The sequence below is a fragment of the Chlorocebus sabaeus genome, chromosome 1, assembly GCF_047675955.1.
Source record: "Chlorocebus sabaeus isolate Y175 chromosome 1, mChlSab1.0.hap1, whole genome shotgun sequence".
NCBI classification, from domain to species: domain Eukaryota; kingdom Metazoa; phylum Chordata; class Mammalia; order Primates; family Cercopithecidae; genus Chlorocebus; species Chlorocebus sabaeus.
In genome coordinates, this window is record NC_132904.1 from 33,491,349 (window position 1) to 33,505,984 (window position 14,636).

At 40.1% G+C, this 14,636-nt stretch overlaps 1 protein-coding gene across 3 annotated transcripts in view; it reads left to right on the forward strand.

Annotated features, from left to right (window-relative positions):
• DCDC1 (doublecortin domain containing 1) overlaps positions 1–14,636 on the forward strand; it is a 505,142-nt gene that overhangs the window by 24,944 nt on the left and 465,562 nt on the right. For all 3 annotated transcript variants that reach the window (XR_012093393.1, XM_008002854.3, XM_073017517.1), the window contains exons 3-4: positions 6,086–6,203; positions 13,374–13,543. Coding sequence is in view for 2 of the 3 variants with exons in the window: in XM_008002854.3 (XP_008001045.3) it covers positions 13,380–13,543 (164 nt within the window). In the remaining variant the exon portion in view is untranslated. The remainder of the gene's footprint in view (positions 1–6,085; positions 6,204–13,373; positions 13,544–14,636) is intronic.

Here is a 14,636-nt window from a genome sequence, read left to right on the forward strand (position 1 = left end):
CACAGTAACATGCTGTACAGGTTTGTAGCCTAGGACCAATCAGCTATACCATAGAGGCTAGGTATATATTATGCCTTCTAGATTTGTGTAAGTATACTGTATGATATTTGCCCAATGAAATCACCTAATGGTGGATTTCTCAGAACATATCCTCATTGTTAAGCAACGCATGTCTGTCTGTCTATCTATCTATCCATCCATCCATCCATCCATCTATCTGCGTATATATAAAAGTGCAATTTCCATTCTTAACCAAACCAAACATAACTCAGAGATTCTTCTCGCAGGGTGAACTGGTCTCAATGTTATTTTGTCATCACTTTCTTCTTGGACCAATACAATGCTTCACTGCAGTGGACACTGTTGTTGAATTCCCTACCTGTGAAAGCAGTTTCTGGAGAACTTTGGCTTGAAATGCACATACTTAGATAAGTTCTTTCTTCTGAACCATCCTTTTTGCTGCCCCCTTCTGGAAGCCATTGTTACCTGCAGAAAAGCTCCTCCCTACTAGCTCTCCTCCCAAGATGTGGAAAGGCAAAGTCCACCAAACTCCAGCAGGTTCATGGGAGGCTTTCATGTTGGACATCTCCTACTCATCAGTCAACCAGTGGTGTCCTTACCTGCTTGCCAGAGACCTTAAGTTCCATGGGTCCAAAACCAAATTCATTCTCTCACCCTCCACCAATTTCTCTTCCACCTTGTTTTCTCCTTCCCTTCTCTTTCTACTCATTCTTTGATCAATATATATATATGAAGATAGAAAGAGAGAGAGAGAGGAAGATTAATTGATTGATTTTTAAGAATTGGCTCCCGTGATTGCAGAGGCTGTGTGAGTCCAAAATCTGATGGGGTAGGCTGGCAGGCTAGAGACTTAGAGAAGGGGTGCAATTCAAGTCCAAAGACAACCTGCTGAAAGAATTCCTTCTTACCCAGGGGAAGTCAGTCATTTTTCTATAAAAACTTTAAACTGATTGGATGAGACCCACCCACGTTATAGAGGGTAAACTGCTTTACTCAGAGTCTACCCATTTAAATGTTAATCTCATCCAAAAAAAAAAAAAAAAAAAAAAAACCTTCACAGAAAACATCCAGAACAATGGTTGATCAAATAGCTGGTCACCATGGCCCTGCCAAGTTGACCCATAAAATTAACCATCACAGTGTCTAACCCAATTTCTTAGTATTGTGCTCAATTAGAGTACCCATCACTGGTTCCCCCAGATCACAGCTACAGTTACCTGGCCCTTTAAATCCACCTCTCCCTCTCCTTTCCTCCCTCCCTCCTGCTCCTCTCCTTCTCTCTCACAGAACCACATATACTCCACAGACTCATTTTTTCCCAAGATCTCACTGCCCCAGAATAGTTATGCTGGGGTAGATTTATCTACTCCAGACGAATTATTGCCAATCTTTTTTATGTCCTGGGAAATCCAGCAATTTAACTTAAAGACCTTTTAGGCACAGATTTTAAAAATGCAATAAGGTCCCGTGTATCATCCCTGGGTAAAGGAAAAGCAGACCTCTGAAGTAGGAAATCCCACTTACCACTGGGAGTGGAGCTAGTGAGGAGGAAATGCTTTTTGTTCTTCCTTGAAGAGTAAAACATTATTTTCATCAAGATAAAAACAGAGACTTTTTGGTGCCTTCTTTAAAAAGCAGCAAACAGTAAATCTTTGGTGAGTCCCATGGGTACATATGCAACCATAGAGACATAGGATAGTACCTTCTCATTTAAAAAGGAGGCTATTTAAATATAGATAGGTGCAGCCTAGACATCTTGATTTGCCTGGAACAGGCCCAGTTTGGATAATAAATTATTTGGCTAGGTTAGATAGAATTAACATTGGAAATTTGTCAAAACTATCTACTTTAGTTCTATAGGGAATCCTTTCTTCTGTGATTACAGTGTTGCTGATGTGAACAAATGTGTTCTTGGCATCTGAAGTACAATTTCCCTTATTTCTTTAACAAATATTTATTGCATACCTACTATGTCCTAGACACTGAATTAAGCACTATGAATGCGAAGTGAACAGGATAGACTAGTCTCAGCTCTCATAAAATATTTTTTAACTGTAATATTGGAGAGTTACTTCAGGTATTACTAGTATATACTGAATGAAGCAAGGAAACTGATCAATGTATATATTTGTTTCCATAGTATCTCACTCTGGGCTGCTATGACAAGGTACCTTAGACTGAATAATATACAAACAATAGAAATTTATTCCTCACAGTTTTGGAAGCTGGTATTTCTAAGACTAAGGCACCAGCAGTGTCTGGTGAGTGCCTGCTTCCTTATTGATAATGTGCCCTTGCATTGTAAAAAGAGTTCACCCTTGTGACTTAATTGCCTCCCTGAAGGCCCTGCCTCATGATAACATCACATTGGGGATTAAATTTCAACTTAGAAATTTGGCAGGGGGTGGAGGGGCCACAAACATTCTGACCATAGCACATAGGAAAACTCATTCTTAATTTCAGGCAACCAACTGACTTAAACATGAACTTTGGGAAATGGAAAAAAAGAAGTCTATTTCATTATACTAAGTTGGCTTCTTGTTTTCTAAATCATCAACAGTATAGGAGCAGTGTGAGCAAAGGTCTAGAAACTGGAAATAAATAGCGTGTACAAGATGTTAAGAAAGTTTACATTGAGGACAGGTAAGAAAAAAAGGTTTATTTCTTACTCATATAAGAGTTTATTTCTTACTTACAATGTAAAGTTTATATTGAGGACGAGTAAGAAAAAAAGGCTTATTTCTTACTCATATAAAAGTCTGAAGGGCTAGTATAATGCTCTAAGGCCTTCCATTTTGTTGCTGTGCTGTGAGTAGCTTCCATTCCCAAAGTCACAGATGGTACATTCATGATCATTCATGGCTATTCCAGCTTTAAGCCATGATCACATTCCAGATATCAGGTAGGAAGAAAAGAAGGCTGAAAATCATGCCCCACACCCCCTTCTTTGGTGACAGTTCCCAGAAGTCACATATGCCACTTCCTCTTACCTTCTGCTGACCAGAATTTAGTCATGTGGTCATGTGGCAACATGTAGATGGAAAAAAGGCTTTAGCTGGACACTAAAGATAACAGATTTTAGTGAACATCTAACAGTTTACTCCATAATCCAACCTTGTAGCCACCAAAAATCTTTGGTACACCCTTCTTCCTGTAGATAGAACATAACTACCTATTCTTGATCATACATGCCTGTTCTAGCTTTTAATTATGTATGTGAACCCCCAAATATGATTCATTTGAATATGACTCAGAATCTAGGCTGTTGGGTTAATGCACAGTCCTTTTCATTAATTCCAAGTGGTCTGGTAACCTGTAAACTAAAAGTTAATGCATTTGCGACATCACACATAACACAATGGATGTATATTTGGAAAGGAGGAGAATAGGATTGACACAAGAGTCACTGGTTTATAGTGGTTATCAATTCTGCTAGGCTAGGTAGGAATTGTAAAAGTTCCTTTCTCTAGCAGTGGAGCAATTTCCTTGATTAGTTCATCAGAGTACTCCTAATTCTGCCTTTTGGAAAGGGTCTTCCTTGTACTTGTACTTCCTGACCACATCTGATGTGGTCAATGGAGAATTTGCTGTTCTAGAGTGCTGAACAGATTTTGCAACCCGCTTCCTGCTGATACAAATGTGGGCATGAGATTTGATTACAGGTCAGTCATGTTTTTTGGCCAGCTTTATGATTTCTTTAGCAATTTAACACTGCTTCTTCTTCTTCTCCTAAATTAGTAGACTTCCAGTCTATAGATAATCCCATGTTTACAGCCAAAGATCATGTCTAGGCACTAGTTTTAAGCCTGAGTACTGGTTTTTTATTCCCTGACTCTGTGCTTCAACATAAAGGTGATTCCTTTGAGGTCTTCTAACACAATAAGCTTGGATGGAAAAACAACAACCTTAATCTGATCTTTGACAGCTAGGCTAGTTTTATTGATTGATTGATTGAGACAGGGTCTCACTCTCACCCAGGCTGGAGTGCAGTGGCATGATCATGGCTCACTGCGGCCTCAATCTCCTGGGCTCAAGCAATCTTCTTGCCTCCCAAGTAACTAGGACTAGAGGTGTGTGCCATCATACCCAGTTAAGTTATTTTTTGTAGAGTCGGGGTCTCACTGTGTTTTCCAGAGTGGTCTCAAACTCCTGGACTCAAGCAGTCCTTCCTCCTCAGCCAACCAAAGTGTTGAGATTACAGGCGTGATCCATCACACCCAACCAATGAAGAATTCTTAAAGAAAAGTGTTTTTAAAAAGCTTAGAACCACAGTCTCATCTTCTGTAGCCATCACTGTAGAGTGCTACTTTTTATAGTTTCAGTTTGAGATACATAAATAGTTGAATTCTTCAATTCTGCAGGGGCCAAAGTCCCAAATTACTGGACTCTGAGTTAAATTTGTATTTTAAGCCATTCTAGTGTTCTCCTTATTTCTTTACTCTAAGTAAATACTATGTATTTTAGGTTCTTGAAAGCAATTTATGTCAAGAGAACGTCAGGTGTTTCAGGATTAGGTTTGACTGCAAGTAACAAAGACCCAAATTAACACTGTTTTGAAAAAACTAGGTGTTTATTTCTCATGTAAAAGTCTGGAGGTAGGTAGTCCAGGGTTGGTATGGTACTCCATGTTGTCAGAGGTTCAGACTCCTTCAATCCTCCTTCAGTCCTGGCTTTCATTTTCAGCATCTCATCAAAGTTAAAGACCAATCCAGGACTAGCCATTGTTTTCATTCTAGGTAGTAGAAGGAAGGATAAAGAAGGGTACACTCACTTTCATGGACCATCTCCACTAACATGTCATTGGCCAGAACATGTTCATATGGCCCTACCCAGCTGCAAGGAAAACTGGAAAATACAGTCTTTATTTTAGGAAACCATATGTCTCAAATAAAATCAGGGATTCTAGTTTTGTAAAAGGAACAAGGAATGGATATTGGCAGACAATTGGCAGTCTCTGCCACAAAGTTTATGTAAGTATTAGAAAATACTAACATATGGACACATTAGGACATTGCAATACAGTTATTTCAATGCATTTGGTGCATTCTTAACAAAGAATTAAAAATTATCTTTTTAAAAAAAATCATATTGCTAAACACTCTATGAGCTTACTAGTTCTTGCAAAGCCCTAACAATGCCCTGCAAGGTCCAGTGTTGTGTTCATCTCTTCCATTCCCTTTCTAACCTCATCCCAACTACATTCTCCCTTGTTCATCTATTCATCTACTTTTGCTGTTCTTCACACTTGCCAGATATATCCCACTTTAGGACCTTCTGGATGCCTGCCCTAAGACGCCCTCCTGGGTCTCCCTGGGTATCTGCATGACTAACTTTCTTGCCTCTTTTATGTCTTTGCCCAGATGCTACCAGCTCTATGAGGCCTATGCTGACAACCCTATTTAAAGTTACAATTCCCTCCACTCCCACATATTGCCAATTTACCTTTGCCTCATCAGTTTTCCCCTGTAGCATTTATTACCTATTAACATCTGTACAATTTGCTTATTTATGATGTTTATTGTTTATTATCTGTTCCCACTTGAAAGTAAGCTGCAGAGGGCACAATGGTTCTTTTTCTGCTTCGTTCACTGATTTTAAGTGCCTAGAACAATGTCAGATACATTGTAGGTGATTGATGAATAATGTGTGAATGAATGAAAGCATTTATTTCAGAACAACACTAAAAAAGTAAAAGTAATTTTATTTACCTTAAAAGTAATGTATTTTCCTCAGGCCTGGCATGTAATCTTAATTTGAGACTCCTCTTCATTGTCTTAGTGGGCTACTTCAGAGATGAGATTTTGTAACTATTTTAATCAGTATTGTGAGACCATGATTACACCCTGGAAAGGATCCTATAGATCAAGGGTCCCCAACCTGCAGGTACAGGTCTCCAACCCTTGGGTCTATAGAAAAATTGTTTTCCATGAGACCGGTCCCTGGTGTCAAAAAGGTTGGGGACTGCTGCTGTAAATAAGATTCTTTGACATGATTTCTTATGGGCATATTGTTTTGGTCTTTTGGTCAAATTAGATTGTCTGTGTGTGTTACTCAATATTTCTAGATTGCAAATAAGAAAATCCCAGATTCCATTCCAAGATGGCCAAATAGGAACAGCTCCAGCCTGCAGTTCCCAGTGTGACTGACACAGAAGACGGGTGATTTCTGCATTTCCACCTAAGGTACCTAGTTCATCTCATTAGAACTGGTTGGACAGTAGGTGCAGCCCACGGAGGGTGAGCTGAAGCAGGGCAGGGCATCGCTTCTCCCAGGAAGTGCAAGGGGTTGGGGGATTTCCCTTTCCTAGCCAAGGGAAGCCATGACAGATGGTACCTGGAAAAACAGGACACTCCAGCCCAAATACTGTGCTTTTCCAATGGTCTTAGTAAACGACACACCAGGAGATTATATCCCGCACCTGGCTCAGTGGGTCCCATGCCCATGGAGCCTTGCACACTACTAGTGCAGCAGTCTGAGGTCAGCCTGTGAGGCAGTAGCCTGGCAGGGGGAGGAGCATCCGCCATTGCTGAGGCTTGGGTAGGTAAACAAAGCAGCTGGGAAGCTCAAACTGGGCAGAGTCCACCACAGCTCAGCAAGGCCTACTGCCTCTAGACCCCCCCTCGGTGCAGGGCATAGCTGACCACAAGGCAGCAGAAGCTTCTGCAGTCTTAAACGTCCCTGTCTGACAGCTCTGAAGAGAGCAGTGGTTCTCCCAGCATGGTGTTTGAGCTCGGAGAACAGACAGACTGCCTCCTCAGTGGGTCCCTGACCCCTGTGTACCCTAACTGGGAGACACCTCCCAGTAGGGGCTGACTGCCACCTCATACAGGTGGGTGCCCCTCTGGGATGAAGTTTCCAGAGGAAGGATCAGGCAGCAGTTTTTGCTATTCTGCAATATTTGATGTTCTGCAGCCTCCGCTGGTGATACCCAGGCAAACAGGGTCTGGAGTGGACCTCCAGCAACCTCCAACAGACCTTCAGTTGAGGGACCTGACTGTTAGAAGGAAAACTAACAAATAGGAATAGCATCAACATCGACAAAAAGGACATCCACACCAAAACCCCATCTGTAGGTCACCAACATCAAAGACCAAAGGTAGATAAAACTACAAAGATGGAGAGAACCCAGAGCAGAAAAGCTGAAAATTCTAAAAACCAGAGCACCTCTTCTCCTCCAGAGGATTGCAGCTCCTCACCAGCAATGGAACAAAGCTGGACAGAGAATGACTTTGACAAGCTGACAGAAGTAGGCTTCAGAAGGTTGGTAATAACAAACTTCTCTGAGCTAAAGGAGGAGGTTCGAACCCATTGCAAGGAAGCTAAAAACCTTGAAAAAAGATTAAATGAACGGCTAACTAGAATAAAGTGTAGAGAAACCTTAAATGACCTACCTGATGGAGCTGAAAACCATGGCACGGGAACTATGTGACGCATGGACAAGCTTCAGTAGCCGATTCGATCAAGTGGAAGAAAGGTTATCGGTCATTGAAGATCAAATTAATGAAATAAAGTGAGAAGAGAAGTTTAGAGAAAAAAGAGTAAAAAGAAAAGAACAAAACGTCCAAGACCAAATCTATGTTTGATTGGTGTACCTGAAAGTGACAGGGAGAATGGAACCAAGTTGCAAAACACTCTTTAGGATATTATCCAGGACAACTTCCCCAACCTAGCAATGCAGGCCAACATTCAAATTAAGAAAATACGGAGATCACCACCAAGATACTCTTCAAGAAGAGCAACCCCAAGACACATAATTGTCAGATCCACCAAGGTGGAAATGAAGGAAAAAATGTTAAGGGCAGCCAGAGAGAAAGGTTACCCACAAAGGGAAGCCCATCAGACTAACAGCAGATCTCTTGGCAGAAACTCTACAAACCAGAAGAGAGTGGGGGCCAATATTCAACATTCTTGAAGAAAAGAATTTTCAACCCAAAATTTCATATCCAGCCAAACTAAGCTTCGTAAATGAAGGAGAAATAAAATCCTTTACAGTTAAGCGAATGCTGAGAGATTTTGTCACCACCAGGCCTGCCTTACAAGAGCTCCTGAAGGAAGCACTAAACATGGAAAAAAACAACCAGTACCAGCCACTGCAAAAACCCCAAATTGTAAAGATCATCGATGCTAGGAAGAAACTGCATCAACTAACGGGCAAAATAACCAGCTAACATCATAATGATAGGATCAAATTCACACATAAAAATATTAACCTTAAATGTAAATGGACTAAATGCCCCAGTTAAAAGACACAGACTGGGAAATTGGAGAAAGAGTCAAGACCCATCAGTGTGCTGTATTCAGGAGACCCATCTCACATGCAGAGACACACATAGGCTCAAAATAAAGGGATTGAGGAAGATCTACCAAGCAAATGGAAAGCCAAAAAAAGCAGGGGTTACAATCCTTGTCTCTGATAAAACAGAGTTTAAACCAACAAAGATCAAAAGAGACAAAGAGGCCATTACACAATGGTAAAGGGATCAATTCAACAAGAAGACCTAACTATCCTAAATATATGTGCACCCATTACAGGAGCACCGAGATTCATAAAGCAAGTCCTTAGAGACTTACAAAGAGACTTAGACTCCCACACAATGATAATGGGAGACTTTAACACCCCACTGTTGATATTAGACAGATCAATGAGACAGAAGGTTAAAAAGGATATCCAGGATTTGAACTCAGCTCTGCACCAAGCAGACCTAATAGACATCTACAGAACTCTCCACCCCAAATCAACAGAATATACATTCTTCTCAGCACCACATCGGACTTACTCCAAAATTGACCACATAGTTGGAAGTAAAAAGCACTCCTCCTCCTCAGCAAATGTAAAAGAACAGAAATCACAACAAACTGTCTCTCAGACCACAGTGCAATCAAATTAAAACTCAGGATTAAGAAACTCACTCAAAACCACACAATTACATGGAAACTGAACAACCTGCTCCTGAATGACTACTGGGTACATAATGAAATGAAGGCAGAAATAAAGATGTTCTTTGAAACCAACAAGAACAAAGACACAACGTACCAGAATTTCTGGGATACATTTAAAGCAGTGTGTAGAGGGAAATTTATAGCACTAAATGCCCACAAAAGAAAGCAGGAAAGATCTAAAATCAACACCCTAACATCACAATTAAAAGAACTAGAGAAGCAAGAGCAAACAAATTCAAAAGCTAGCAGAAGGCAAGAAATAGCCATTATCAGAGTAGATCTGGAGATAGAGACACAAAAAAACCTTCAAAAATTCAGTGAATCCGGGAGCTGTTTTTTTGAAAAGATCAACCAAATTGATAGACTGCTAGAATATGAGCAGACACCTCTCAACAATAATAATGAAGAAAAGAGAGAAGAATCAAATAGATGCAATAAAAAATGATAAAGGGGGTATCACCACCGATCCCACGGAAATACAAACTATCATCAGAGAATACTATAAACACCTCTATGCAAATAAACTAGAAAATCTTGAAGAAGAAATGGATAAATTCCTGGACACATTCACCCTCCCAAGACTAAACTAGGAAGAAGTTGAATATCCGAATAGACCAATAGCAGGCTCTGAAATTAAGGCAACAATTAATAGTCCACCAACCAAAAAAAGTTCAGGACCAGACGGATTCACAGACAAATTCTACCAGAGGTACAAAGAGGAGCTGGTACCATTCCTTCTGAAACTATTCCAATCAACCGAAAAAGAGGGAATCCTCCCTAACTCATTTTATGAGGCCAGCATCATCCTGAAACCAAAATCTGACAGAGACACAACAAAAAAAGAGAATTTTAGACAAATATCCCTGATGAACATAGATACGAAAATCCTCAATAACATACTGGCAAACCAAATCCAGTAGCACATCAAAAAGCTTATCCACCATGATCACTCGGCTTCATTCCTGGAATGCAAGGCTCGTTCAACATATGCAAATCAATAAACATAATCCATCGTATAAAGTGAACCAACAACGAAAATCACATGATTATCTCAATAGATGCAGAAAAGGCCTTTGACAAAATTCAGCAGCCCTTTGTGCTAAAAACTCTCAATAAACTAGGTATTGATGGAATGTATCTCAAAATAATAAGTGCTATTTATGACAAACCCACAGCCAATGTTATACTGAATGGGCAAAAACTGGAAGCATTCCCTTTGAAAACTGGCACAAGAGAGGGATGCTCTCTCTCACAACTCATATTCAACAAAGTGTTAGAAATTCTGGCCAGGGCAATCAGGCAAGAGAAAGAAATAAAGGGTATTCAGTTAGGAAAAGAGGAAGTCAAATTGTCCCTGTTTGCAGATGACATGATTGCATATTTAGAGAACCCCATCATCTCAGCCCAAAATCTCCTTAAGCTGATAAGCAACTTCAGCAAAGTTTCAGCATAGAAAATCAATGTGCAAAAATCACAAGCATTTTTATACACCAATAACAGACAAACAGAGAACCAAATCGTGAGTGAACTCCCCTTCACAATTGCTACAAAGAGAATAAAATACCTAGGAATTCAACTTACAAGAGATGTGAAGGACCTCTTAAAGGTGAACTACAAACCACTGCTCAATGAAATAAAAGAGGACACAAACAAATGGAAGAACATTCCATGCTCATGGATAGGAAGAATCAATATTGTGAAAATGGCCATACTGCCCAAGGTAATTTATAGATTCAATGCCATCCCCATCAAGCTACCAATGAGTTTCTTCACAGAATTGGAAAAAACTACTTTAAAGTTCATATGGAACGAAAAAAGAGCCCGCATTGCCTAGACAATCCTAAGCCAAAAGAACAAAGGTGGAGGCATCACGCTACCTGACTTCAAACTATACTACAAGGCTACAGTAACCAAAACAGCATGGTACTGGTACCAAAACAGAGATATAGACCAATGGAACAGAACAGAGGCCTCAGAAATAACACCATACATCTACAGCCATCTGCTCTTTGACACATCTGACAAAAACAAGAAATGGGGAAAGGATTCCCTATTTAATAAATGGTATTGGGAAAACTGGCTAGCCATAAGTAGAAAGCTGAAACTGGATCCCTTTCTTGCACCTTATAGAAAAATTAATTCAGGATGGATTAGAGACTTAAATGTTAGACCTAAAACCATAAAACCCTAGAAGAAAACCTAGGCAATACCATTCCGGACATAGGCATGGGCAAGTACTTCATGACTAAAACATGAAAAGCAATGGCAACAAAAGTCAAAATTGACAAGTGGGATCTAAGTAAACTAAAGAACTTCTGCACAGCAAAAAAAAGCTACCATCAGAGTGAACAGGCAACCTACAGAATGGGAGAAAATTTTTGCAATCTACCCATCTGACAAAGGGCTAATATCCAGAATCTACAAAGAACTTAAACAAATTTATAAGAATGAAACAACCCCACCAAAAGTGGGCATAGAGTATGAGCAGACACCTCTCAAAAGAAGACATTTATACAGTCAACAGACACATGAAAAAATGCTTATTATCACTGGTTATCAGAGAAATGCAAATCAAAACCACAATGAGATACCATCTCACACCAGTTAGAATGGCAATCATTAAAAAGTCAGAAAACAACAGGTGCTGGAGAGGATGTGGAGAAACAGGAACGCATTTACACTGCTGGTGGGAGTGTAAACTGGTTCAACCATTGTGGAAGACAGTGTGGCGATTCCTCAAGGATCTAGAACTAGAAATGCCATTTGACCCAGCGATCCTGTTACTGGTTATAAGAATTATAAATCATGCTGCTATAAAGACAAATGCATACGTATGTTTATTGTGGCACTATTCACAATAGCAAAGACTTGGGACCAACCCAAATGTCCATCAGTGATATACTGGATTAAGAAAATGTGGCACATATACACCATGGAATACTATGCAGCCATAAAAAAGGATGAGTTCATGTCCTTTGCAGGGATATGAATGAAGCTGGAAACCATCATTCTGAGCAAACTCTCACAACAGCAGAAAACCAAACACCGCATGTTCTCACTCATAGTTGGGAACTGAACAATGAAAACACTTGGACACAGGGCAGGGAACATCACACCCCAGGGCCTGTCATGGGGTGTGGGACAGGGGGTAGGATAGCATTAGGAGAAATACCCAATGTAAATGACAAGTTAATGGGTACAGCAAACCAACATGGCACATGTATATGTATGTAACAAACCCACACATTGTGCATGTGTACCCTGGAACTTAAAGTATAATAAAAAAAAAAAAAAAATAGAAAATCCCAACTCAAACTAGCTTAAGCAAAGAAAGAAAATTGTTGGCTCATGTACATAGTAAACTAAAGAGGTGGTTGTTTTTAATAGCTGGTTTTAGGGATTCAAATGTCATCACCAGGAATCTCACCTTCTGTCTCTTTCCACCTCTTATGTCTGCTTTCATGTCTTTCGGCTTCATCTCAATGGGGGAGGTTTGCATTTTTCTTAAAGCTAGCAATCCAGGAGAATGGTGCTCTGCTTGCTTTCTTCATCAGGACTCTGATTTACCAATCTCTGTATGTGGAAGAATAGGGCGTTTTGATTGGCTAGCCTTGTAGATATTCATTTCCACGCCTTGAAGGCAAGGCCACATAATTGACAGACCCATCAGAATCAGTTCTGAAAAAGAGGGATGAAGGACAGACAAAAAAAAAAAAAAAAAGAAAGAAAGAAAGGAAAAGCCTTGTGGTGTGCTTTTTCAGTAACATATTTCACATACAATTTTGCTTATATAAGCAGTTTTTCAGAAAATAGCAAAAATTAAAATGCTTTGCAACAAACCAGCATTTTTTTTCTTTTCTGTTTTTTTGTTGTTTTGTTTTGTTTTGTTTTGTTTTGTTTTTTGAGACAGAGTCTCGCTCTGTTGACCAGGCTGGAGTGCAGTGGCACGATGCCTGCAAGTTCCACCTCCTGGGTTCACGCCATTCTTCTGCCTCAGCCTCCTGAGTAGCTGGGACTACAGGCACCCACTACCGCACCCGGCTAATTTTTTTTTTTGTATTTTTAGTAGAGACAGGGTTTTGCCGTGTTATCCAGGATGGTCTCTATCTCCTAACCTCGTGATCCGCCCGCCTTGGCCTCCCAAAATGCTGGGATTACAGGTGTGAGCCACTGCGCCCGGCCCATTTTTTTCATTCTTAAACAGTATTATACCAATTATAGACTTAGATTCATATTTTTTTTCTTTCTTTAGGCTCTCATCTGTTAATTTCTAAGGGAATTTCACATTTAATAATTGCTATATGGTCTAGAATAACATGATGACAAGTAAGTTGTAGTTAATACCCAGCCTCTACTTGTAATCTAGTAGACTTTTACATTTAAAATTAAATAACATTCTTTATCATTTTTAGCTGAAAATGACAAAAATAGGAGCAGAAGATCACAGAGAAGCACTATCTCAGTCTTCCTTATCCCCCTTGACTAAAACAATGGAAGTATTACAGCAAAGTAGTCCTGAAGACACCTTGGATGAGAATACTGTAAACCCAATTTACAAATATATTTTGAACGATTTACCAAGGTAAGAACATTATTTAAGCAGCTTAAACTAAATACTGAAGAGGATAAAATTGTTTCTAGAAAATAGTTTAAATGTTCAATCAGTCTTGGCTGGGCAAGGTGGCTCATGCCTGTAATCCCAGCACTTTGGGAGGCCTAGACAGGTGGATTACTTGAGGTCAGGAGTTCGAGACCAGCCTGGCCAACATGGTGAAACCCCATCTCTACTAAAAATACAAAAAACTTAGCCACACATGATCATGAGCACCTGTAATCTCAGTTACTGGGGAGGCAGAGGCAGGAGAATCGCTTGATCCTAGGAAGTGGAGGTTGCAGTGAGGTGAGATCATGCCACTTGACTCTAGCCTGGGCGACAGAGCGAGACTCTGTCTCAAAAAAAAAAAAAAAAAAAATTGAGTACAGTTGATATAAATAAGTAACTTTGAGATGTGTTAAGTTATGGAGGTTGTTGCTTAGAGTAGAGCCCTTCCTTTTTTCTACTTTATGGGAAGAAAAAATGTACATGATGCAGTAAACGTAAATTATCTCTGGGATCTGACTTGAACAGGTAGCATAACAATAATAACAATAATGGCAGGTAGTACTTGTTAAGTGCCAGTCACTATGCTTAGCACTTAACCTGCATTATATCAATTTTGTTCTGAAAACAATTCTAGAGGCCAGGTGCGGTTGCTCACGCTTGTAATCCCAGCACTTTGGGAGGCCAAGGTGGGCAGATCACCTGAAGTCGGGAGTTTGAGACCAGCCTGACCAACATGGTGAAACCCCGTCTCTACTAAAAATACAAAAAAATAGCAGGGCTTGGTGGCGTATGCTCGTAATCCCAGTTACTTGGGAGGCTGAGGCAGGAGAATCTCTTGAACCCAGGAGTTGGAGGTTGCGGTCAGCCAAGATCACGCCATTGCACTCCAGCCTGGGCAAAAAGAGTGAAACTCTGTCTAAAAAACAAACCAAAACAAACCAAAACAAAACAAAACAAAAACCCCTAGGAGGAATATAAGACAGACGGTAGTCTCATTACCTTTGTTTTACCTATGAGGAAACAAAGGCAGAGAGAGGTTGATTAACTTGACTAAGCTCACACAACTAGTAAG